This window comes from Octopus bimaculoides, chromosome 3 (genome assembly GCF_046866305.1).
Source record: "Octopus bimaculoides isolate indiv1 chromosome 3, ASM4686630v1, whole genome shotgun sequence".
In the NCBI taxonomy this organism is placed as follows: domain Eukaryota; kingdom Metazoa; phylum Mollusca; class Cephalopoda; order Octopoda; family Octopodidae; genus Octopus; species Octopus bimaculoides.
Window position 1 is genome coordinate 10,940,001 of NC_142930.1, and position 25,234 is coordinate 10,965,234.

General features: G+C 38.9%; 2 protein-coding genes and 1 long non-coding RNA gene across 3 annotated transcripts in view; 1 reads left to right on the top strand and 2 right to left on the bottom strand.

Moving 5' to 3' along the window:
* Window positions 1-25,234, bottom strand: part of LOC149136451 (uncharacterized) — a 102,390-nt gene that overhangs the window by 42,679 nt on the left and 34,477 nt on the right. The gene's annotated exons all lie outside the window — the stretch shown is intronic.
* Window positions 75-1,927, bottom strand: LOC149136452 (zinc finger BED domain-containing protein 5-like). The gene is made up of 2 exons (XM_089348580.1): window positions 1,794-1,927; window positions 75-537 (listed from the first exon to the last, which is right to left on the bottom strand). Exon 2 carries the CDS (start codon window positions 525-527, stop codon window positions 222-224), a length of 306 nt encoding a protein of 101 aa, XP_089204706.1. The 5' UTR covers window positions 528-537; window positions 1,794-1,927; the 3' UTR covers window positions 75-221.
* LOC106873204 (sulfotransferase 1E1) overlaps window positions 1,451-25,234 on the top strand; it is a 30,162-nt gene continuing 6,378 nt past the window's right edge. Inside the window, exons 1-3 of the mRNA XM_089348579.1 lie at window positions 1,451-1,950; window positions 4,250-4,567; window positions 22,718-22,815. Coding sequence (XP_089204705.1) covers window positions 1,752-1,950; window positions 4,250-4,567; window positions 22,718-22,815 — 615 coding nt within the window. The 5' untranslated portion in view covers window positions 1,451-1,751. The remainder of the gene's footprint in view (window positions 1,951-4,249; window positions 4,568-22,717; window positions 22,816-25,234) is intronic.

Below are 25,234 nucleotides of genomic sequence, written 5' to 3' on the forward strand. Positions count from 1 at the left end.
ACAGCATCCTCTCCAAACATTATCCTCACTATTTCCTGGCATGCAGGTAAAATTACAGTTTCATCGATGGTATGAGATTTCAGTTTTCTTGCAACTATCTCCGCCACAGCATAACTTACTTCTTGTCCTTTGTCACTCAACTTGAACTTTTTGGCAAACATAGAAACTTGCCTTTTATTAAATGCCAATTCTCTTTTAAAATATTGCTTATTTCTGCCTGATTACCCTGGATGTTTAGTTGTTAAGTGTCGTTTCTTTTTGGCTGGTGCCATAGCACTATTAGCCAGCTTCTCCCAACAAACAGTACACAAAGGTGAAGGGCAGTCTGGGTTTCCAGTCCAAGTAAATCCCGGAGCTATGTAGTTTTCACAATATTGACGAACTTTTAGTTGCAGGTTAATTCCATCCTTTCTTGGAAATTTCGACGAGGCAGCATCACTGTCAGTGGCTGCGGCTTCAACAGACTGCCTCAGACCCTGCGTCTCTTCATCTGTATCTAACTTACGTTTTTTCAGAAATTTATCCATACTTGTAAGGCTGTAAGCAGAATTGTATATATATAAAAGCAAACCTAATAGTGGTAGGGCAAAATGATCTTTAAAGTGTAGCGAGTTTACTGATGAAAAATTTAGCTTTTTTTATTAATGTTTTTATTTTTATTTTTAGTAATAAGTATTTGATTATATTTAAACAATATGCATATAATAATAAAATAGATTTTCGGATTTGAATTTAAAATGTCGTTTATTTGTTCATTGTTCTAATTTAGAAATTTGTAAGGAGTTAATATTTATGCATATTTACATATCTTATAATTTAGTATCCGTTTCCCTATTTCTTATTTTGTTTCTACATATGTAATTCAACTCTCTTTCGAATTTTTTAATCTTAACATTTGACTAAATACTAATAGACATCATACAAGAAAAAAAATTACTAAAACGCCTTTTAAAAAGCTTAAGATCTGTTAAAAGGCGGATTAACAACAATACCTAAATGGCTTACGCAGTTAAAATATTTCTTCCAAATATAGTCACTCGTATTTTACAAAAGACAACTAAATCATCATCTAAGCTGGCATGAAACTCGTAAATGTGCTCGTACATCTACACACCAAGGATCAGGGTCATCTACGCTGGCGTGCAACTCGTAGATGTACACGTAGGCCTAACATGTACACACATATCTGCACAGGAAAATTAAAAGTTACTGTCGATTTTAACATTTATGTAACTTCTGCGGAACCCTGGTTGAAAACCACTGCTCTATGTCATGTACCACTGCTCTATGTCATGTACCACTGCTCTATGTCATGTACCACTGCTCTAATCCATATTCTAGATACCATATAACCGCCGTGTTGTCGCCTCATGTGATGATAACTAGCATGAACTTTAAACCTGTTACTTTGTTTTTTAAAAATTTTTTATCAGAACAGCTCCTGTAAACTGAGAACCATTTATAAAATGTTTATCTAAATTCAAAACCATTGACATAGATTTTGAATAAATAAACTTTCTATTTATGCAGCCAACATACAAGAATGTAAATAGCTGGGGTAGACTACATTTTTCTGTAGCGAACTTTCACGAACGGTTAATTTGTCACAGATTGCAAGGAACGACAGAAGCTTATTTTAGGAATTTATTGAGAAAATAGACGCTAAAGAAGTGGCAACAACAACAACAAGAGCAAAAACTCAAACAAAAACTACCACAGCAACAACATCAGCAACAACAACTACAACAGTAATGGATTCGAAAGAACTAAAAGATGAAAGTGAATGTACTTACGTTCAATTCTATGGAAAAGACGGGAATCCGATGCCTGTTTATAATTATAAAGGCTACAGTATGCTTTGTGTACCAATGATACTATCCGCCATACCAAAAGTAAACACAATAAAATTTAGACCCGACGATATTTTGATGTATTCATATCCTGGAGCAGGTAAGTTTTTACAATATGATTTCTTAAACTACATTTTTGTATCTCATGCGTCATTATGTAATTTATCGATGCGTAAAGCAAATGTGATGGTGTTTACGCTAAAAAAAATATTTGTTCAATCCTCAAATGCTATTGGCAAGTAATAGAATAAAGTAGTTCATTTCACTTGCAATATTGATTTCAAATTTTGGCACAAAGCCAGCAATTTTGGGGCAGAGCACAAGTCAGTTGCATCGACTCCGGTGTTCAACTGGTACTTACTTTGTCGATCTCGAAAGGGTAAAAGGTAAAGTCAACCTTGTGGAATTTGAATTCAGAATGCACAGACGGATGAAATGCCGCTAAGAAGTTTGCCCAGCGCGCTAACGACTCTGTCAGTTCGCCGTCCTATTTTCCTTGCAATATTGCTGCCTACTTCTTAGTTTTTAGGAATAATTCTTTTGTTGTTGCTGTTATTGTTTTTAGCTCCAGTTCGTCTGTAATGTAGCAGATATATGATCAAAGAGGAATTTTTTTAAAGACAATACAACATATTTTGAAGATTTGACTGCATATCAGGTATTTTCCATCTTTGGTTTGGAAAATATTGATTTTGTAATGGAAGATTCAATCAGCTAAACGGCCTAGTGTGTTTGTGTGAGTGTGATTTTCGTTGTTGTATACAAAGCACTTAGCTCCCTTTATATATAATTAGTTAAATGCCAAGTACAAGGACTTCATGAGTGAGAGGGAAGCTATGAAATTCATGATCTATTGAACAACACATGATCATATATACCAAAATAATTGATTCTTATCATCTTGCATTACAGAGAATCAATGGATAGTCACACATTATATTCTCTGTTTTATTGATAAATGGTAAACTGTCCTATAGTGTTTTACAATACACATAAGCATATACGTTCGGATAACTACTTACATACACACACATACACACTCCTCTAAATACACACTCTCATGCACATACAGCTATACAAGCGCTCATAGACATTTTCTCTTCCTTTTGTTCTGTGTGTGCACGTGTCTTGGAAATGTACTCCGGTACATTAATATTTAAAAATGTACCCGAGGTTAATAATACACTTCTTCACACAGCATATAACACAATATATTAGGATAATCCATTCTGACATGATATCTATCTTAACTCGTTCTTCTTCAATCTTAAACACTGCAAGATTTTGTGTACTTACACACCTGTAACATAACATCATATGTTACATGGTAATGTATTTAATTAACTTCAGTTACCTTTTATCAAGTTTACTCCACATTCTTAGGTGTGTATCCCAAAATAAAAAGGAACATGATTCTAGAAACTAAGAGTTTATCAAATAGATAATAATATAAATTTCTGTTGTGTCTGGGGAGAGTCATTTTCTTATTGTGCCTTAAAATTTAACATACCCACCGGTAAAATTTCCACTTATTTCTTATTTTTATTTTTATATAAATTTCCACTTTTCGAAAGGCCATTGTAAAACGAAATATTCCAATAAAATTTCATAGACATGTCAGTATATTTTGTTAACACTCAAATAAAACTATAGGGCTTTCCTATAAGTAGGTTATCTCCCTTGGCTAGGCGGCGCTCCATGTAGACAATTAAACTTCCGCAGACTACCCACACCATTGTTGTTGTTTTACGTCTTATCATGGATATAAAGCAGCTTGATGATTCAGCTATCGAAGTACTTACTGTGCCTGAGTTAAAGAAATATTTAAGATTATATGGACAGTATGTTACTGGAAGAAAGGCGGACTTGATTGAAAGGTTGAAAGGTATAAAAATTCTGTCGATGAAGAATGTCAACAAAGTAAATTTATCGGACGATAAGTCTGAAGTATCGGACGATACTTCAGACAGAAATAAGCAGAAGCTTATATCTCCTCTCGGTGAAGTATTGCTTGATCTTTGTAAGTTGCCGAATTTCACAGATAATGACATAATTACCTCGTGCTACGGATGAAAGCAAAGCAACAGTTAAGGAATGGCATATTTTACCACGACAGATACGTACACAGCATCGAATACCACGATGTGAGTGAAAGCTGCTCTCACTGTATTGTCCGGTGTCTGGTAATCCCTTCGATACCGACATCAAACCAAAAAAAGAATCCTGACCACAGAGTGTGGGTAATTATGTCAAAGGTCACTGGCAATGTGCATTCAGCTGATTGCAGCTGTTAAAGCAAGTCACTGAGCATGCGTACATGTCATACGGGAGAGTTCCAATCAGGGGTGGATAACAACCTTATAAGAACCCCCTATATGTTTATATTGTATTAATTTCAGGGTCCCATTGGATGTTTGAAATAGTAACTATGATACTGAAAGGAAGTTGTGAAAGAGTTTCCGCTATAAAAGAAGACTTGCTTATAGAAATGGCCCCAATGGAAACACTTGAAGCTGCTGAATCTCCACGATTCTTAAACTCACACCTTCCTATTGAACTTCTTCCTCCGGAATTGCTGAAGGGTCACAAAATTATATATATAAACCGCAACCCAAAAGCTATGCTTGTAACTTTCTACAGACATCTGATACAATCTAATTCGTTCGAATACAAGGGAGACATATCAAGTTTTTTTTACCTTTATATGAAAGGGGAAGGTAAGTCTTGACTACTACTACTACTACTACTACTACTACTACTACTACTACTACTACTACTGTTCATTGCTGTTATTTTTGCCTGTTATATGTGTTTTCTTCCCCATTTATGGGTGAAGTAGTAAGAAAGGGAACGATTGAAAGCGAACCAGTCGGCAGCTATGCTGCCGCAACTGAAAGAAGCTTAACTGCAGACGTTCTACAGGTTCGAGGGGTTAAACTGGAAGAAAAGAAGGTGAAGCAGTTTAACAAACTAATCAAAAAGGACAGTACCAGCCTGAGGTTTACCCCGCCGCAAGATGTGACAGAGATTGCAACTAAGCGGACTGGAGTGTATAGAACGCTGTCCACGGAAACGAAAAAAATTGAAATAGCGACGGTAGAATCACTGGAAGAGTGTTTGAAAGCGATAAAAGGCCTTACGACGTTCTATACCAGGGGGAAAAATACGGTACAGTGGAGGTAAGGTTCGCGAGTGAACAAGACGCGATAAAACACTACACTGTGGTGTTAAGGTCATCAGAGTGGGTACTACTGCCAACCTACTGTGGCAAACGTGTGTCCAGAGTAAGGACTGGCAGAGTATCCCTGGAGATTGATGAGACGTGGCTGGTGGCTATTTTGTATAAAACAGAGGAAGAAGCGAAAGTTTTAAAAGTGACAAGAATAACTGGGGTAAACTGGCGGGGATACGGCCTCGAGGTGGTGGTCCAGGTAATTTTACAGGATTTACATAAAATTTCAGAAGAAGTCATACTGCCGGAGGGAGTGAGATTAAGAGTGGTGATGGAGGGAAGACTTCCCATCTGCTACCAGTGCGGAGTACGAGTATACATGAAGGCAAGGTGCCCCAGAAGCGCAATGATTTGATGGAACAGGAGCAGCAGGGAGAGGAAAAGGAGCAAAATATCGAGGAGCAAAAACCAGACTGCGAAAAGAGTACAAAGAATGAAGAGGAGCAATATACGGTGGTGAAAAGAAAGAAGAGAGAGGGAAACGCAGACTCACCACCAAAGAGTCCGCTAAAAAAAAGAAAAAAAAACAGGCGCAGAGGTGGTTCAGTGTGAGAGACCAACAACATCAAAGGGAGCCAGCGCGGAGGAGAATGTGAATTTACAGAAACGAAAGGAAGAAAGACGGGAGATGCCAGCAGCATCGAATGAAAAAGCTACAGAGAAGAAAGAGCTACCAATGCCAGTAACATCAGAGGAGACCAAGAATGGAAGACAGGAAGGAATAGAGAAGGGGAAACATATATGGAATTTGATAGAATATAAAAAAGTGTTGAAATTGAGATGAAGATTACGAAAATAAAATCTGCAATTAGGGTGAGATTAGCACCGAACGAGTTCGACGAAAACAGCAAAGCAATCCTGTTTGATAGAGCGAGGGGTGAGAAACTAAAAGAGCTATTTGGAAATGTTGTTGGCACTCCTTCGCTTACGACGTCGAGGGTTCCAGTTGATCCGATCAACGGAACAGCCTGCTCGTGAAGTTAACGTGCAAGTGGCTGAGCACTCCACAGACACGTGTACCCTTAACGTAGTTCTCGGGGATATTCAGCGTGACACAGTGTGACAAGGCTGACCCTTTGAATTACAGGCACAACAGAAACAGGAAGTAAGAGTGAGAGAAAGTTGTAGTGATAGAGTACAGCAGGGTTCGCCACCATCCCCTGCCGGAACCTCGTGGAGTTTTAGGAGTTTTCGCTCAATAAACACTCACAACGCCCGGTCTGGGAATCGAAACCGCGATCCTATGACCGCGAGTCTGCTGCCCTAACCACTGGGTCATTGCGCCTCCACTATTTGGAAATAAAATAGAGATAACGGGACTGCAGATTCAATTTGATGAATTGCCACCAGTGGTGGAATTCAATGAGTTGACGCAGTACCTAGTGTGATAAAAAAAAAGGAAAAGGGAGTAAAAAGTTTAAAAATTAATAGTGATTTAAAAAAAAAAGATGCAAAAAGAAAAAAGAACTGTTTTTTAAACGTTATCCATAGACAGTTAAATGACACTGCCTGCGAGTGGGGAGCAGGTAAGACATTTCATCTTTCATTTTCTTCATTATAATTCATAAATTTCATTCCTTCGTTATATATTGTATGTACTCCACTGTGCTGTGTTGTCTGTCCTTGTATTGTCCCCTCTTTATCGAACCTGAGTGCTCAATAAAAGAAATCAGTTCGTAATTTGGTCTTCGAAGTTCAGGTACAGTTTACAGCTCGAGTTAGTGTGTTGGAAATATTGATTGTTGGTTCGTAAAAGCTTATTGGCTCATTGCGTGTTTGTTACTGCTGCTGTTTCTATTTTGTATTGTTATAACACTATTGCAGTGTATTCTTTATCTATCGTCGACAATATCAACCGTACTACGATATTGGAAACGTAAGGATATAACATCTGGTGACGAGGATTTTTCGAAGCTTACGTAGGTTATTTGACGATTTGTGCGTCATACAAATTGTTAAATTATGGAGAAACTATTAGCTGCAGTAATACAGCTTCAAGAGAAGCAACAGGAACAACTACAGGAGTTGCAGAAGCAAAACAACAACAACAACAACAACAACAACAGTTAATTGAATTACAGTCAAGGAAGTCCGAAAATTCGGTAAGTTCATTTGACCCAGACGGCGTGTGAACTCGATTTCTGAATTCGCTCATAATCCGGACGGTATTACGTTTCCTGCGTACTATAGAAAATACGAGGAAATTTTTAGCAAAGATTGCAAGTAATGGTCGGATGAGGAGAAAGTGAAGCTATTACTACGCAAAGTGGCTCCAGCCAAACATGAACGCTATTGTAACTCTATCCTGCCCAAAAAGTCGAATGAGATTTGTTTCAAAGAAACTATTGTGACAAAAGTCCATTATTTATCACTCGAATGGAGTGATGGAACTTAACAAAAAATGACGATGACGACTTTATTACATACGCCGGAGTAGTCAGCTGTATGTGTGAAAACTTTAAACTTCAAGAACTCATTCAGGATATGATTAAATCCCTTATCTTCGTACAAGGCCTTACGGCAACCGAAGATAGGAAAATTCGGGCAAGGATTCTCTCAAAAATGGAGCAAGACTTAATCCTACCAACCATTGCAGGAGAATGTCAAACAATGGTAAACCTGAAGCACGACGTGAAAAAAATTCAAAAGAAAGATTTCGCAAAAATACAGATGTGTCGACCCGGAAAGTACGACCAAAAAAGAGTGCCAGGCCCAATCCATGTTACAGATGTAGAGGCCCACACTTGAGAAAGTAGTCTTCGTTTAAAAACCGAAAATGCTATAGCTGTCAGAAACTTGGTCACAAGAGCTCACACTGCAGGATAAGATTACAAAGGTCGAACGCAAAAAGTTCTAAGGTGATTTCAGCAGAAAGTGAATACGACACAACAGCATGAAAATTCGTACACGTGAAAATAAATGGTGTAAATATCAAACTACAGTTGGATACGGGTAGTGATATTTCAATCATAAGTGCTGATACATAGAGAAAATTCGGGAAACCGGGGTTACGTAAAACAGCAAAAATTGCGCTTGGTCTGACAAGTGATAAATTACATTTCATGGACGAAATGTGTACAGACGTCACATTTCGAGGAGAAACACGCGAAGCAAAAGTATTCATTATGGAGAACACAATCAATCTGTTTGGTACGGATTGGTTGGAGTTATTTGACTTATGGCACCTCCCCATAAGTCTCTACTACAAAAACATAAATGGTTGTCTCGTTAAAAGAAAATCATCTGAGGAATTGAAGTGAAAATTGAAAAGGATGTTTCTTCAAGTACTATCGGAGGACTTAGGTCTATGTAAAAAGACTGAAGCCTGCTTTCAAGTAAGTGAAAAACGCTGTGCCTGTATTTAAATCTAACAGAAAAGTACCGTTCGCAGCAATTGAAATTATAAATAAAGAGTTGGACAGACTAGAAAAGCGTGGAATCAACAAAATGATGCCCACGGTGTGCATTAAAAAGAAAAATAATAAGATTAAGCTGTGTGCCGATTTCTCAACAGGATTGAACATTAGCTTAAAAACATGTCACTCCCGACTCCAAAGGACATTTTCGCAAAATTAAATGGTGGAAAAATTTTCTCCAAATTGGATCTGTCTGATGCTTATTTACAGATTAAAGTAAATGATAAATGCTCAAAGTATCTGACAATAAATGCACATAGAGGATTGTATAAATATACCCGGTTGCCTTTTGAATTAAAGGTTGCGTCGGCAATATTTCAGCAAATCATGGACGCTATTTTATCTGATTGTGAATTTGCAATCCCTTATTTGGACGATATATTGATTAAGAATAATTCGCGTGAACAGCATGTGGAGCATATAAAAGCTGTGTTCAAGAAAATGAAAGAGTACGGGTTCACTTTGAGTAAAGAAAAATGCGAGTTCTTTTTACCTCAAATTAAGTACTTAGGGCAAATAATTAATAAAAATGGTAGACAGCCTGACGTGTCGAGGGCTGATGCCATAATAAATATACCAACTACAAGCGTTTCTTGGTCTGGCAAATTACTACCAAAACTACATTCCTAACATACACAAATTAAGAGCTCTATTGAATGACTTATTAAAAAAGGAAGTAAAGTGGAATTAGTTGGTTAAATGCCAAAACTCATTTGAAGAAATAAAAAAATTCTAATCGCAGATCTGTCTCTAGCGCATTTCGTTCCTGAAATGGACATTGTTGTAGTGTCTGATGCTTCGGAGTACGGAATAGGAGCAGTTTTGTTACACAAGTATAAAGATGGAAGTATGAAACTAATGATTCATATTTCGCGCTCGCTGATAACGGCAGAGAAAAATACAGTGAGATAGAAAAAGAAGCCCTATCGATTATCTTTGATGTGAAAAAATTTCACAGGTTTCTACATGGTAAAAGTTTTCTGTTACAAACAAATCATCGACTATTGCTATCAATTTATTGGTCAAAGAAAGGGTTACCTACCCATACAGCGAACCGACTATAACGTTGGGTTATAATATTACTAAATTACAATTTCAAAATGCAGTATATTCCATCGAAAAAAATACGGAACCACTAGAAGATATCGTGATAGCCGCAGAAAATGAAATAAAAAGTATTATGACTAATGTTATTCAAAAACTGCCAGTGACTGAACAAGATATAAGAATGAAATCTGTAGGCGATGAGTATATTACAAAAATGAAAGAAGCTTTAAAAAATAAGCAGATTAAAAATACAAATTCGAGTAGTTTCTCAATATGCGATGATATTCTGATGTATGCGCAAAGAGTTGAAGTCTCGACTACAAAGCGTGAATCACAGCATTTCCACAGCGATCACCCGGGAATGTCGAGGAAGAAAGCTCTGATGAGGAGCTACATCTATTGGCCGACTATGGAACGGAATATCGAAAATTTGGCAAGAACTTGTCGAGATTGCGTGTCCGCAGCCAAAGCTCTGCCGGTAAAATATCAATCGTGGCCAGAGACTGAGAACCCATCGACTATGCCGGACCGGTGAATGGCGCTTAGTATCTAATCGTGGTAGACAGCTGTAAAAGGTGGCCAGAGGTATTCAGGCGCAATAAATCAACCGCTAAGACAACTATAAAGTTCCTATATGAATTGTTTTCACGTTCCAGACACGTTAGTTTCTGATAATGTTCCAGAACGTTAGTTTCTGATAATGGAACACAATTCTTGGGGTATGAATTCAAGAACTTCTGCAAAAATTCATGTGATAAAGTATATTTTCACTCCACTCTACCACTTGAGGTCATATAGGCAGGTAGAAAGATTCGTGGTCACGTTCAAAAGAGCGTTAAAAAGGCTAGGAAAGAAGTAAGTAACGACTAAGCATTAACAAAATTCTTAAGGATATATAGAGTAACCCCCAGTCCAAGATGTTCGTGAGAAAAAAATGTAAAGGAAATACGAAAGGTGCAACGAAATATTTCGAAGTAAGAGATAAAGTATATTTTAAAGCCTACAGAAATAGTAAAGAAGGCTTGGAGGATGGCCTTGTAACCAAAAAAATAGGAAGTGTGATGTATCTAATTAAAGGACCACGCTGGGAACATAAGAGACACATAAATCAGCTAAAGAAGAGACATACCGAAGAACGGAGAGAAATTCCTATAGAAGTATTTTTTGATGGATTCGACGTCCCAGCACTAAGTAATGGAATCCGGCAGAACCAGCATGAGAAAATGGAAGCAGACCGAACATCGTGAGATAAGGCCCAAGCGAAAAAGATACTAAAAAATGATAATAATAAATATAATTTCTTTATTCCTTCGGAACTCGAAATCTCAAAAGGGGAGATGTTGTGGTGAGAGTATCCTCTGACGAGAATAAACGGGACCACTACATATAAATAGTAACGTTCTGACGTAGTCGGAAGTTCGTAGTTTGGTCTTCGAAGTCCAGGTACAATTTACATTTCGAGTTAGTGTGTTGGAAATACTGATTGTTGGTTCGTAAAAGATTATTGGTTAGTTGCGTGTTTGTTACTGCCGCTGTTTCTATTTTGTATTGTTATAACACTGTTACAGTGTATTATTTATCTATCGTCGACAATATCAACCGTACTACGATATCCCAAATTTGGGACCACGTAGTACGGTTGATATTTCTTCATTCAGGCAAAAGGTAGTTTGGGTTTCTTTTATTTATTTATCTATCTATCTATTTATGAAGCATTCAGTTATTGAAAGTATTGGTCAAGTAAAATCAAACCACGGTCGATATCTATGCCTTCATGATGCCTGTTTTTTATTACTGCATTATTATTTGCCCGAATGAAGAAATATCAACCATACTACGTGGTCCCAAATTTTCGAGGAGTAGGGCTTGTCAATTACATCGACGTCAGTACTCACTTGGTACTTATTTTATCTACGACGAAAGGATGAAATGCATTTTATGATCCTAAAAGTAGCAGATAATCGACTATATCCATAGCAAAAAATTCTCACTTCGAACCGCTAAATCCTATATCCAATGCAGTAATAAAAAACAGGCATGATGAAGGCATAGATATCGACCGTGGTTTGATTTTACATGACCAATACTTTCAATAACTAAATGCTTCATAAATAGATAGATAGATAGATAGATAAATAAATAAAAGAAACCCAAACTACCTTTTGCCTGAATGAAGAAATCCGGAAGGAATGAGATAAAAAGAACAACATCGTTCGCGATACAAAAACAGGACTTCAGCACCATATATATATATATATATATATATATATATATATATATATATATATATATATATATATATATATATATATATATATATATATATATATATATATATATATATATATATATGTATATATATATATATATATATACGAGGCTCCGGCAGGGGATGGTGGCGAACCCTGCTGTACTCTTTCACTACAACTTTCTCTCACTCTTACTTCCTGTTTCTGTTGTGCCTGTAATTCAAAGGGCCAGCCTTGTCACACTGTGTCACGCTGAATATCCCCGAGAACTACGTTAAGGGTACACGTGTCTGTGGAATGCTCAGCCACTTGCACGTTAATTTCATGAGCAGGCTGTTCCGTTGATCGGATCAACTGGAACCCTCGACGTCGTAAGCGAAGGAGTGCCAACAACAATATATATATATATATATATATATATATATATATATATATATATATTTTTTTTCTCCGTATTTTTCTCCTTGTCTCCGTATTCTTTCTGTTGAAGAGCGTAGCTCGAAACGTCAAAGACTTTCCGTATTCCCGAGCGTCATACTAATATATACTTTTGTTATTTACACCACCTGTCCTCGTCTGTTGTTGTTTTTTCGTATATTCTCCCATATATATATATATATATATATATATATATAAGATAAACAAGAGTGAAAAAGCTACAGAAGGCTTGTGTTATATGGTTAAAGTATATATTTAAATCGTTATGTTAGAAAAATGTTATAAAATTTTGAGTATAGAAACATTGTATTTGGAGAAATAACCGGTTTCGTATTTTCTTTTCAAATTTCTCTACCTGTATCGTAACAGGTCTTATATAAAAATTAGATGGAATGTTCACATTTCATGCAATATACTAAAAAATATCGCCTTTTATGGTGCATTTTATGAAACACTACAACATCGCATCAGGATGGTTTACATTAATCCCGACAAAATATTCTAGGTGACAATTGCTTAACAAATTTGTACTATCTAACTACCAAATTTCAAGTCCTTCAAGTAAAATATCAGTAGTGCTCATTTAAACCTCGGCCTGTCATAGAAAATTATGACGTGAAAATACTTTGGAACTTTAACATACAGACTACTAAGTAACATATTATTTTCAATGACCAAACTATGCTATTGTGTTCTAATTATTGATATAGTAATACCATATACTCTTGCGCAGAACCGAAAAGTAAGAAATTATACCGACCTAATTGATGAAGCAAAAACTTTATGGTTGTTAAGGAATGTATCTAACCAACTTGTTTATAATTGATACAATCGACACTGAAAAAATATTTGTAAGGATAGATGTAAGTACGTTCTAGAAAATATCAATAATAGGATCTGCAAATATTGTTACGGAATTTTTACGTAACATTGAACTTCTTGTTGACTTTGAACGTTGTATGTTTTTGTTAATCTGAACATCATTGTTCAGCACGAACACTTCTATTCACGTTTAGTTTTATTTTCATTATCATCATCACCAAAAGGAAAGTAGTTCTTTTGTGGTTTCTTTACCATTGAAGTTTCAGCGTCTTTATAGAAATGGTATGTTTAATTCAATTGTGTCAACTATAAGCAGGTTGGTAGATGCATTCTTTAACAACCATAATGTCTTTGACTCATCAGCTAGGTCGGTATAATTTCTTACTTTTCGGTTCACTTCTGCACAAGAGTATAACCATATGGTATTACTATGTCAGTAATTAGTACATAATACTATAGTTTGGTCATTGAAAATAATATGATGCTTAATAGTCTGTATGTTAAAGTTCCATAGTATTTTCACATCGTAATTTTCTGACAGGCCGAGGTTTATATGAAGACCTCTGATATTTTAATAGGTCTTGAAATTTGCTAAGCAATTGTCTCCAAGACTATTTTGTCGGGATTAATGTAAGATTATGAAGATAGCTGTGTAATGAATGTCTCAAGAAGGGAACAATATGCCCGCGTTTGCAAATCTAGGCCCTATAAGGCTCAAAAAGCGACAGTGGTCGATTTTTACGTACTGACCACACTTACTATTATACTCTAAGGACTTGTTTAAGCTATAACCTCTGTAACATTGAAGGCGAAATGGTTAAACACTCTTTCAGATTCCCGCAGTATTGAAAGTTACGTTAGTGAGAAAACCGCGTGAGAACTAAATTTATATGCTTACCTATACGACGAAGTAACCACTATGGCCTGCGAATCATTAAACACTAATTCCAAGGGCTATGTTGTTGTAGACCCAAACGCTTGAACTTAATAACCACACATATATTACCATACAGCTTGGCGTTTGGAGCGACCTGTGTTTTGACCTCATACTTAGTCAAGAATTCCTGCGCCAGCATCTGAAAGTAAAATTTGAATACAGAGGCCCTCTCTCTGAATTAACTGTAGCTGATGTCTTCTTATATATCTGATATTGTAACGTAGTGCAAAATTACTCAATAAGATAACTATAAGTGCTTCAGAAAATCAAGAGTGCACTTAACCTTTCCAAAATTACAAAAGTTGCAACTTGAATGAATCCTTGTGATGCATTATTAAGTGTTGTCAGTACCTGTGAGTGGGCTAGTGTCGTTATTGAGCCTGATGAAGCTTAAGACCCGCACACACGGATGCAATGTTCCTTTCTTGAAACATTTATTATAAGGTACCTGATAAACGTCAAATTATAGTGGTGGCCATAATTTCTATGCTCTAGCCACAGAAAAGATAGATCTCTCCTGTTTTTTTTTAAAAACTTGTATCCAATTCCCTTTCTACAATTGATATTATGTGACATTGATAACAAATTTATCAACAGATTAAGTCTGGTATCAAGGATATTAGAATAGTAGTGAAAAGCCAAGAAGTTGAGTCACTCTTAAGGACTCTAAATGGATCACAATAGAAAATAGTTATGTGAGTTATGTTGAAGTTGAGACCACTGATCTTGATATATCATTTATTCTGGACACACCAAAAGAACGTACATCCTCCCACAGCTCGGGTTTATACAATGGCCTGGCAATTTCATGCAATACGAATGGACACGTTGTGGACAGATTAATGAAAATTATAGAAAGCACCTCCAAAATGTTTAGCTTAAACTTAATTGTTACCAGCGATTGAACCGCAACCAATACTTTTTATAATAATTTTACGCCTCAAGGCACCTCTCCCTATAGGAAACCCAATGAAGAGACCGTATTAATTCCCGGGTAAGGATATGTTTGAAGGATTATACAGTTCTATATTTAAGAGATGAAGAATTATGTACATTATTTACATTTGACGAATATTTGTCCTCATCTGGTTTGTTAACACAACGTTTCGGCTGTTATACCCTCCAGCCTTCATCAGGTGTCTTGGGGAAATTTCGAACCTGGGTTCTCATTCCTAAGGTATTTTTCGATGTTATTATTATTATTATTAATATTATTATTATTCAGGTCACTGCCTGGAATCAAACTCGGAATCTGGGGTTAGTAGTCCACGCTCTTAACCACTACGCCATTAGCCCGTGGTGTAGTGGTTAAGAGCGCGGGCTACTAACCCCAAGATTCCGTGTTCGATTCCAGACAGTGACCTGAATAATAATAATAACATCGAAAAATACCTTATGAATGAGAACCCAGTTTCGAAATTTTCCAAAGACACCTGATGAAGGCTGGAGGGTATATCAGCCGAAACGTTGTGTTAACAACAAACAAGATGAGGCAAATGTCCGTCAAATGTAAATAATGTTTATGTTTGAAGGAATTGCACCCCATTACAACGAGGCGTTTGGAGGAGTGTCTTTATTTAGAAATTAGTGTACACGGGGCATCGTTCTCTTTCACCTTGGAAGATAGGAAGAGGAAAATATCAGTTTTCAATTTGTCGTTTATTATCGATGTTTCTACAAACTTAACCGGATACATTTTAGTCCTAATCAGACAACCCATTCCAAGCACACAAATTTCACATATCCTTCAATGTGATTGATATCAAGCATAGTTACTGTTACTGAGACAATATCACGCATTACGACAGAAAAAATCTGCTGCTACCAAAACTAGTACACATAACCGCTGCGAAAATTCTGTCATTCCAAGAACGGTGTTTCTAGGAAGAATTGATCACTTTATAGGAATGTCCTCTTAGTACATACACACTTTGAGATCCAAGGAAAAAGAAAGCTCCACCATTTCTCCAGTTTTACCTGAAGCTTTCTCGATGATGCTCTTCCTCATTGACTTTCACTGAAATACTTTATGAAATTAAGGGGTAATATTCAAGTATTTTTCACTAATGTTGCGCTCGATTCTGTAGCCGTTTAACAGTCAGCGTAGCACATAATAATCATCTTACTGATGGCTGTATCTCCAACTGGCTAATAGAAACGACATTTAAACATCATTCAATGCCAATTTGATTTATATGGAAGCCGTCGATGCCATATCACTTAGCATCAACGAAATCAAGCGATCAGACATGCTTTTCTTTCTGTGAAATTAAGTAATGCAGATTTAGATTCTAAATTGTAAACCTCTATAAAATGTGTGTTGAGTTTTCTTTTATTTCGTTTGTAATCTATCTATCTATCTATCTATCTATCTATCTATCTATCTATCTATCTATCTATCTATCTATCTATCTATCTATCTAAACATTACTGTGATACACGATCCCTATTGATCGTTTTTTTTTCTCTCGGTCCCTTTTGATCGAACTCCCCCCTTTTTTCCTTCCTACGATCCCTTTTGATCGACGTCCACCCCTACTTTTTTTTTCTCTTCCTTCCCCCTCCCAAAAAGAAAAGCTCTACATTGTATTCGTCCCATCTTTGTTGAGCCCTGTGAGGCTAATAAAAGAAATGTATCTATCTATCTATCTATCTATCTATCTATCTCTATGGACGGACGGTAGACGTGTCGGCTCTGTAAGTTTTGCCTTTTTCATGTTTTAAAAAGTTTGTTTGTAAAATTTATTTTATATACAAAGTTGTATAACGACTTGTAGACTCTCTGGTGCAAGTTTTTTGCGACGGAAATCTGCCCTGTGTGGCACATTTCCAGGATATAAAAACCAATCTCGGCTTTCTAGCCATTTTTTTTTTGAGACGATGGCGTCTTGTAGCCATGAAAATTTTTGTGAAACGAACGCTGCAGTCTGCAGTGTTTCGTTCGAAAAAGAATTTCCTAGTCTTCCTTCCTCACAGTTAAAGGAGAGAATGGAGAAAAAGAAAGACTCTGCTGCTACAGCAGTCTTGCCTGCCAACGTCACCAGTGACAACAACAACAACAACAACAGCAGCAGCAGCAGCAACACCAACAAGGACACAAATGTCCTTGCTAACAAAACCACTGTCCTCACCACTGATACCACCACCACAACGAACTTTGCCGAGGCTTTGAAGCCTAGGAAAAGAATTTTGAATATATCGAAAGAGAAATTACTTGCATGCAAAAGCATGCTAAGTAAAAAGGACGTTACAGTCCATCTTCAAACACCCGCGGACTTTAAGATAAACATCGAAAAAAAAACTATCATCTACAGAACCATTAATTTAAAGACAAAGACAGTGGAAAAATTCACCCAAGAAAATGTTGAGAGATGCTTAAAGCCGATTTGGTCTTACAAGACTTACATAACGAGAGGTTTGAAATTCGGAACGATAGAAGTAAGACTAGACAGCGAGCAGCGAGCGAAGGACCTCTCCACTAAGTCATTACAGCATGAGAACCTGCTCATGATCCCTACGTACCTTGGTCGTAGGGTTACGAAAATAAAAATTTCGAATGTGCCTCCTGAAATTGAGGAAGAATGGCTAGTATCTGCCATATGTCTAGGCATAGAGGAGGAGATAAACATACTAGAAGCATCTGCCGTTTGCAATCAAAACTGGATTGGCCAGGAATTTCAACTCCTGGTACAAATTGATCCAGCAAACTGGGAAAAAATTCCACATAGAATCCAATTAACTGAGGATTCAATTTTTCATGTTTTCGTCGAAGGCAGAAGGCCAGTTTGCTACGTTTGTAGTAGCAAAACTCACCTTCAAAAAACATGCCCAGTAGCCCAGAAGAAAAGGCAACAGCAACGGCAACAATACAAAGAAAAACAACAACAACAACAACAACAACAACAGAAGCAACTACCAAATACCCCCAACAGAAAAACCTTACTACCAACACCACCAGCAACACAAAAAACAACAACAGAAATACCAGCAATAACCACAACAGAAATACCAGCAATAACCACAACAGAAAAGACAACAGAAACTGCAAAAACAGAAGAAAAAAAAGAAAATTCCAAGACTGCCTCTCCCTCCCCCATATCACATACACCACACATAAATAACAAGCAGCCAACATCAATAAAAACAGCAACACAAACATTCACAGAAACACACACAGACGCACAAAATTTGCCGTTACCTCTTTCTGACTCCTCAGATCTCCCATCATCCGATGAAGAGAGTGGGGAGGAGTGGAAAATAGCTACGAAAGGAAAGAGGAAGCGCAGTAAGAAGAAAACAAAACAAAATGCAAACACAAACAAAGCAGGGAGATTCACATCCCCCGAAAATACTACTAACACCAATAGTAATATAAAAAAACAATGCTAACAGCAATAGACAGTACAAACACAGAGTTGATGAATTACATCAACTCTAAAACAAACATCACAAATAACGATATCAAAACCAACAACCACCCACGTACAACACCGCCAAAACACATTAAAATTATTCATGTAACACCAGCATTACACAACACAATAAAATCCCTCTACCCCAACTCGGTAGGGGGATTCCAGAAATATTTGTGCAAGAAATTGTACAATAGCCTCCTTGGTGAAAAATCCAAGGAGGAAACAAAACTTTCTAACGGCAAGTAACACTCTGTTCTTTTGTTTTGTGCTTTAAAGCACACGTATAAATAGAATCATGGTGAAGATTGGTTGTGTGAATGTGCGTGGCTTAGGGTCCCCTTGGAAACAAGGGTACCTCTTAAATGACATCAAGTCACACAATTTGGATATCATAGCCATTAGTGAGACCAGACTCCATGAACCGCGGGCCCTAAAGTCCATGTTTGGCGGACAGTTTAACATTTATTTTTCTCCCTGTCTGCCGAGGATGGGCGGTAGTGGCACGGCGGTTCTTTTTTGCAAGAGTCTGGATCTCCAAGTAAAGACGATATTTACGGACCCGGAGGGTAGACTGGTTGTCCTAGATGTGGACGGCAGCGATGGAGGCGCTTTTCGGTTGCTGGCAGTTTATGTGCCTCCTTTAACAGGTCGGTCAGACTTCTTTCGACGTCTAGAAGTATTCCTGGGAACGTCTCGTCCCTTACTTTTAGTGGGGGATTGGAATGCTACCTTGGACACGCATCTAGACTACGTGGGGAGTGACAAAACTAGAAGGGGATGCAAAGGCCTCATAGACCTGCTCAGACGCTTCCAGTTGTCTGACAGGTACCGACTCGACCACCCAAATGTGCCAACGTGGACTTGGAGCAACCGCATTGGGTCGTCGAGATCGTATCTAGATAGGATAGTGTGTAGGACAAGAGATAGAGATAGTTTAGGATGTCCACAGTTCCACATAGTCAGCTACACGGATCACAAACTTGTGACGTGTACGCTAGACTTAGATAAGGCACATAGGCAGGGTCCCGGTTACTGGAAACTAAACGCGTCTTTCCCGTCGAGACAGGTTTTCAGAGACCGGATTAGCACGTTAGTAAAGAGGGCTTTGACGGGAGCCATCGTCAACAACAAATGGTGGTTTGCCCTCAAGAGAGCAGTGAGGGCGGAAGCAATAAGGTATAGCAGGGCACTAGCTGTAGAGAGGAACAGAGAAGAGGGGGAGCTAGTGATAAAGTTAGAAGAGGCATTGCGAAGTGGCATCGCATCCGACGTTTTAGCGGCGAGGTTGGCCCTCGACCAACACTTCAATGCTAAACACGAAGGGTGTGCTGTCAGGGCAAGGATGCGTGCTCTGAGGAATGAAGGTGTTGGAGCCGCACGAGAGGCCCGGGTGGCGGAGGCGCAGCGGGGTAACAGAGCCACCATCCGGTCTCTGGTAGACGAACAGGGGCGCGAATTGCTCGAGCCGAGCAAGATGTGCGAGGCGTTTCAGCGGCATTTTGCCCGACTGTTCGGGAGGAGTGGCGAGCGAGAAGGCAGGGTGGACTTTAGTGCCTACCTGCACAGCTTGCCACGACTCTCGGCAAGAGAGGCGGAGTGCTGCGAAGGGGTCATCACGGCGGAGGAGGTGAGGGACGCGATGGCGGGTTGCTCGACGGACAAATCTCCGGGTTTGGATGGTCTGCCCTACGAGCTTTACAACTGTATGCCAGACTTGTTTGGAGAAGTCTTGGCGGTCGTGTACTGCAACTGGCAGCAGAACGGGAGCATTCCCGGTTTTGTGAGCCGAGGAGCGGTAACGCTGCTGAAGAAAGATCCAAACAAGGGGGACGCCATAGATAACTTTAGGCCCATCACTCTGCTCAATGCAGACATGAAAATTTTGGCCAAGGTGTTAGCCAAGCGGTTGGCGCTTGTCATCGAGAAACTGGTCGGCACGGAGCAGACGTGCACCGTGCCGGGCCGGAGCATCCATGACAACCTCCATCTGATGCGCTACATCATAGAGAGGGTAGTTAAGGAACCTGGCATGGGTGGGGCCCTGATCAATTTGGATCAATCGAAAGCTTTCGATAGGGTAGACCATCGATACTTGGAGGCCGTCCTCGAAGCGGCCGGCTTCGGTCCCGTTTTCCGCGGCTGGATGGCTGCCTTGTACACAGGCATCCGTTCGGTTGTTCGCGTCAATGGACGTCTATCGGGACCCTTCGACATTGCACGTTCGGTTCGTCAGGGATGCCCCCTGTCGCCGCTCCTGTACGTATTGACTCTCGAGCCACTACTGCGGAAGCTGGCGACGCTGAGGGGCATCCCGCGAGAACTGGGGTGCGGGACGAGCGTGTCGGCATACGCGGACGACGTCACCGTCATAGCGTCTAGCCACGAGCACATTGAGCTTGTCGGCGAGACGCTGAAAGACTACGAAGCGGTGACGGGAGCGAAAATCAACCGGGATAAGTCGGTGGGTTTGCTGCTCGGCACCTGGAGAAGCAAGCCCATACCGTCCGGCAGCGCCTCAGTAGTGGGACGCTGGACGGACGGTCCGGTCAAGTTGCTCGGAGTCTGGTTCGGTCCGGACCTGCAAACGGAGAAGAACTGGGACGAGATAACGAGTAGGGTGGCCACTCTCTGCCGGCAATGGTCCGAGAGGAAGCTGTCCCTAAAAGGTCGGGCGGAGGTGGCGAACGCGTACATCGCGTCCGTCATCGAATACCGCCTGACCGTCGTGCCTTGTCCCGATCGCGCCATCACCGAAATGGAGCGCATCCTCTTCTGCTTTTTGTGGAAAGGAAGCGTTCCGATGGTGAGGCGATCCGTTTGTTGCCAACACCCGCTGAAAGGAGGGCTGGGCATGCCGTGGTTGATGATGCGCAGACATGCGCTGAGACTGCGACATCTCCGGCTCTACGTAGACGACGGTGAGCAGGTGTGGTCGCCGTTTGTGCGACGCTCTTTCCCGCAGCTCGTCTCCATGACCGAGCTGCAGTCGTGGATCAAAAAGAGGCCGAGGAATGGCGAATGGCACCGTGAGTGTCGCGTTGCTCTGCAACAACTTTGCCGTCCCGGGTCGACCTTGAGCGGCTGCATCACAACGAAGTCATTCTATAGGGGATTAGTGGAGGGCAGGTACGACGACGATCTCGGGGCGAACCTGGGCGTCGACGAGGAATACCTGACCCGCCTGTTCAGGACGACTTTCGGGCCGGGACCTATGGACAACTTCCAGAGATCCCTGGCCTGGCAGTGTTACCGAGAGGCGCTACCCGTTCGGGATAAGCTCTATAGACACGGCTCGCGAAATGTGGGGCCGACCTGCCCGAGATGCGGTCAGAGCGATGAAACCGTTCTGCACGCACTCGTGCAGTGTCCAACCATTTCGGAGCTGTGGGCTTATGTCGAACGACTGCTGTCGCGTGTGGGACGAGTCGGTTTATCAACCGAGTCTATTGTCAATATCGTCACGCCTCCTTCCTTTAAACGGGAAGGAAGAGCTGTATTTATCGTACTTGTGGCTATGGCCAAAGAATGCATCTGGTGGACGCGTCTGAAAGGATTAGAGACAAATACTTTCCTCTCTGGTCAATCTCTCATCAACTTTTTCAAGTATCACTTGAAAAGGAAGGTGAGAGTAGAGAGGCAAGTGTTGTCTAGCAAATGTTTCGAAAAAAGATGGATACATGTAGCAAGAATGGCACGTATAAATGACGAAGCCACCTTGACCATGATTCTATAAAACGTTTTAAAATTTTGTAAACAGAGAAATTTTATTTAACAAACTGTGACGCTAAAGACCGACGTTACCGTGGTCTTTTCGTAGGTTTTTCTTTCCACGGATAACCTCCCCATTTATTGGGAATTTTTTGTATTATTTCGTATTTTTTGTAAATACCCCAAACGTTTTGCGATGTTTTTTTTTCATCGTTGTCCCCACTTTTGTTTTTTTTTCTGCTTTGTTTTCGACCCCCTCGAAAAGAAAAACTCTACATTTGTATTTTGTCCCCTCTGTGTTGAGCCCTGTGTGGCTAATAAAGAAACCTATCTATCTATCTATCTATCTTGTCTGTCTGTCTGTCTAACTGTCAGTCTGTCTGACTGTCTATCTGTCTGTTTATGCATCTATTCATACATATACACATGTATGCATACATGCACACACACACATATTGCACATTCCCACAAACATATATTATATGTGTATATATCAAATGTAAAATTGTCTTTCTGACTCAATTCACTACAATATTCTTATTACATGCTGAAAGTTCCGCTTGAACGACCAAATTATTAACTATGAGCCTTTATTGTTTTCAGTTCCTACCGGCGATTATTTTAAGCATACTCAAGAATTCTGGTCTTTATTTAAAGACAATCCAAATGTTCTCATGTTAACTTATGAAGAAATTAAAGCGGTAAATATGGGATACATTTCTTCTCAATTTTGTTAATTTTCATCTATTTACCGATGCGCTTTATTTTCAGTTATTAGCATTAACTATTGGTATTTAAAATCTTCCGAATACATCAGATTACGTGGATTTTAGCATTTTCAGGCCTTAGCTTGTTTTAGGGTTATAATTTGCACTGTTAATTCTGTCAAATCCGTGTTTTTACATGAATTAAGTTTAAACTCGAGAATTTTAAGACTTGCTTTCCTGTCCTTTTATAATTTACTTTGTTTTAGATTATTAAAAAAAAAAATGACAAGGAATAAAAACAGAGAGTAATTGATGAAGTGAAGGTTGTTTTTTTCTTTAAATGGCTGAGTCTACGTCAGACTACAGAGCTATATTTTAAGATCATCACTGACAAAACTGTCAAGGTTTCTTCCCTCACCAATTATTCCTTAGTAATTTTGCGACAATGAATAGGTGAAATGATAAAACTTTATTCAATATATGCACTTTTCTAAGTACATACCTTACTGAATTCTGTTTGATGAACCAACACGTTGCAGGACATTAAAAGGAGCACAATATAAATGCGTAAAAATATACATATTGTGGTTATCAACTCGATTTTAGTCATAATCACTTTCTTTTTACAGACATGCAAGCGTCATTTCTACAATGAGATCACGAATGACTGTGTTAGCTCTGATTTCGTTTTTAAGTTGGTTTGTCCCAAATCTTTGCACAGAGTTTTGTGTGCTTCTCCATCCTTGTGCATTTATCCCAAATTAATTTTCAATCCGGCTGTTAGAACACACCTTTAGACATAAAAGGAGCTGTTGTATATATATGCATATAAGTACCCTGTGTTGGTTTCCCAGTTTGTGGCCTTTCATAGATGGTAAGTCCTATTTTAGAAAGTGTCATGTGATCAGGAACAGTGCAGTGTATATATATATATATATATATATATATACACACACACACACACACACACACACACACACACACACACACACACACACACACACACACACACATATATATATATATATATATATATATATATATATATATATATATATATATATATATATCGTTTAAATGTGAATTCTAATGTTAACCATTCACAGAATATTTGAAACAGCTGTAAATAAAATATAGACATCTCTTTTATTTCTTTCTCTCTGAATAGACGCCAGTACTTACATTTTATGTTTGGTAGTTATTCTGCTGGTATTTATCGCCGAATCTCAAAGGAACATTAAGAAACCAACACTGATCGTCAAAAGGTGAGAGACGAAAGAAAACAAGAGCACACGCAAATGCACGCACACACGCACACGCTTACTCACTCAAACACATATTTTTGATGGGTTTCTGTATAATCCCCCCCCCCATTCACCCACAAGGCATTAGTCGACTGGGGTTATAGTAAACTATCATAAAAAAAGACACTGCTTTAAATGAATATTACAAAAAACATTTTTCATTATCATGATTACATACTGAAACTTGATTCCTAACCTCATTTTCGTCTCCAAGGCTGTTGGTTTTCAGAGAGAATTGACAAAGCTCTGAACAATCTCATTTTCTTCTTATTTGTTCCATTGTTAGTGCCGTTATCTTTTATTTTTATCTTTTACTTGTTTCAGTTATTAGACTGCGGCCACTCTGGGGCATCGCTTCCTAGAATTTTATTTGAATCAATCGACGCCAGTGCTAAATGTTTTGCTAAGCCTGGTACTTATTCTATTTCATTTGCCGAACCGCTAACTTACGGGGACGCAAACATACCAACACTGGTCGCCAAACGGTGGTGGGGGACAAATACAGACACAAAGATACGCACACACATACGATGAGCTTCTTCCAGTTTCCGTCTATCAAATCTACCCACGAGGCTTTGATCGGTCCGTGGTTGTAGAAAAAGACACTCGCTCAAGGTGCCACATAGTAGGACTGAACCCGGAACCATGTGGTTAGAATGCCTGCGTGTATTAAAGAAATATATGTTTACTAATATTATTATTTTTTTAAATCCTTATGATTACAGACATAATTAGGATTTATGTAAAATTAGTTAAGCAAGTTGTAGGCTGTTTGGAAACAACCGTTATCCTTGTTACCATTTGTTGCTCTTTCAACGCCTTAACGTTTCATAGAATTTCTCGTCTTATGAATCTCGTTCGAATTAAAGCTATGATTTGTAAATATAACAAGAAAAATATGTTAAATTCTCAGTAATAAAATTATAGTTGAAAAATATAGCTTTCTAAAGTGAAAAAGGTTTCCCACCACTCATATGAACATTGAGTGAAATTCTGTCTAAATTGATAAATTTTCATAATATAATCTTAATTTGATAACTGCTGCGCACTTTATGTCTCATAATTTTCATATACCGGTAGTGTTGCCAGTATTTAAACATGTTTCTAAA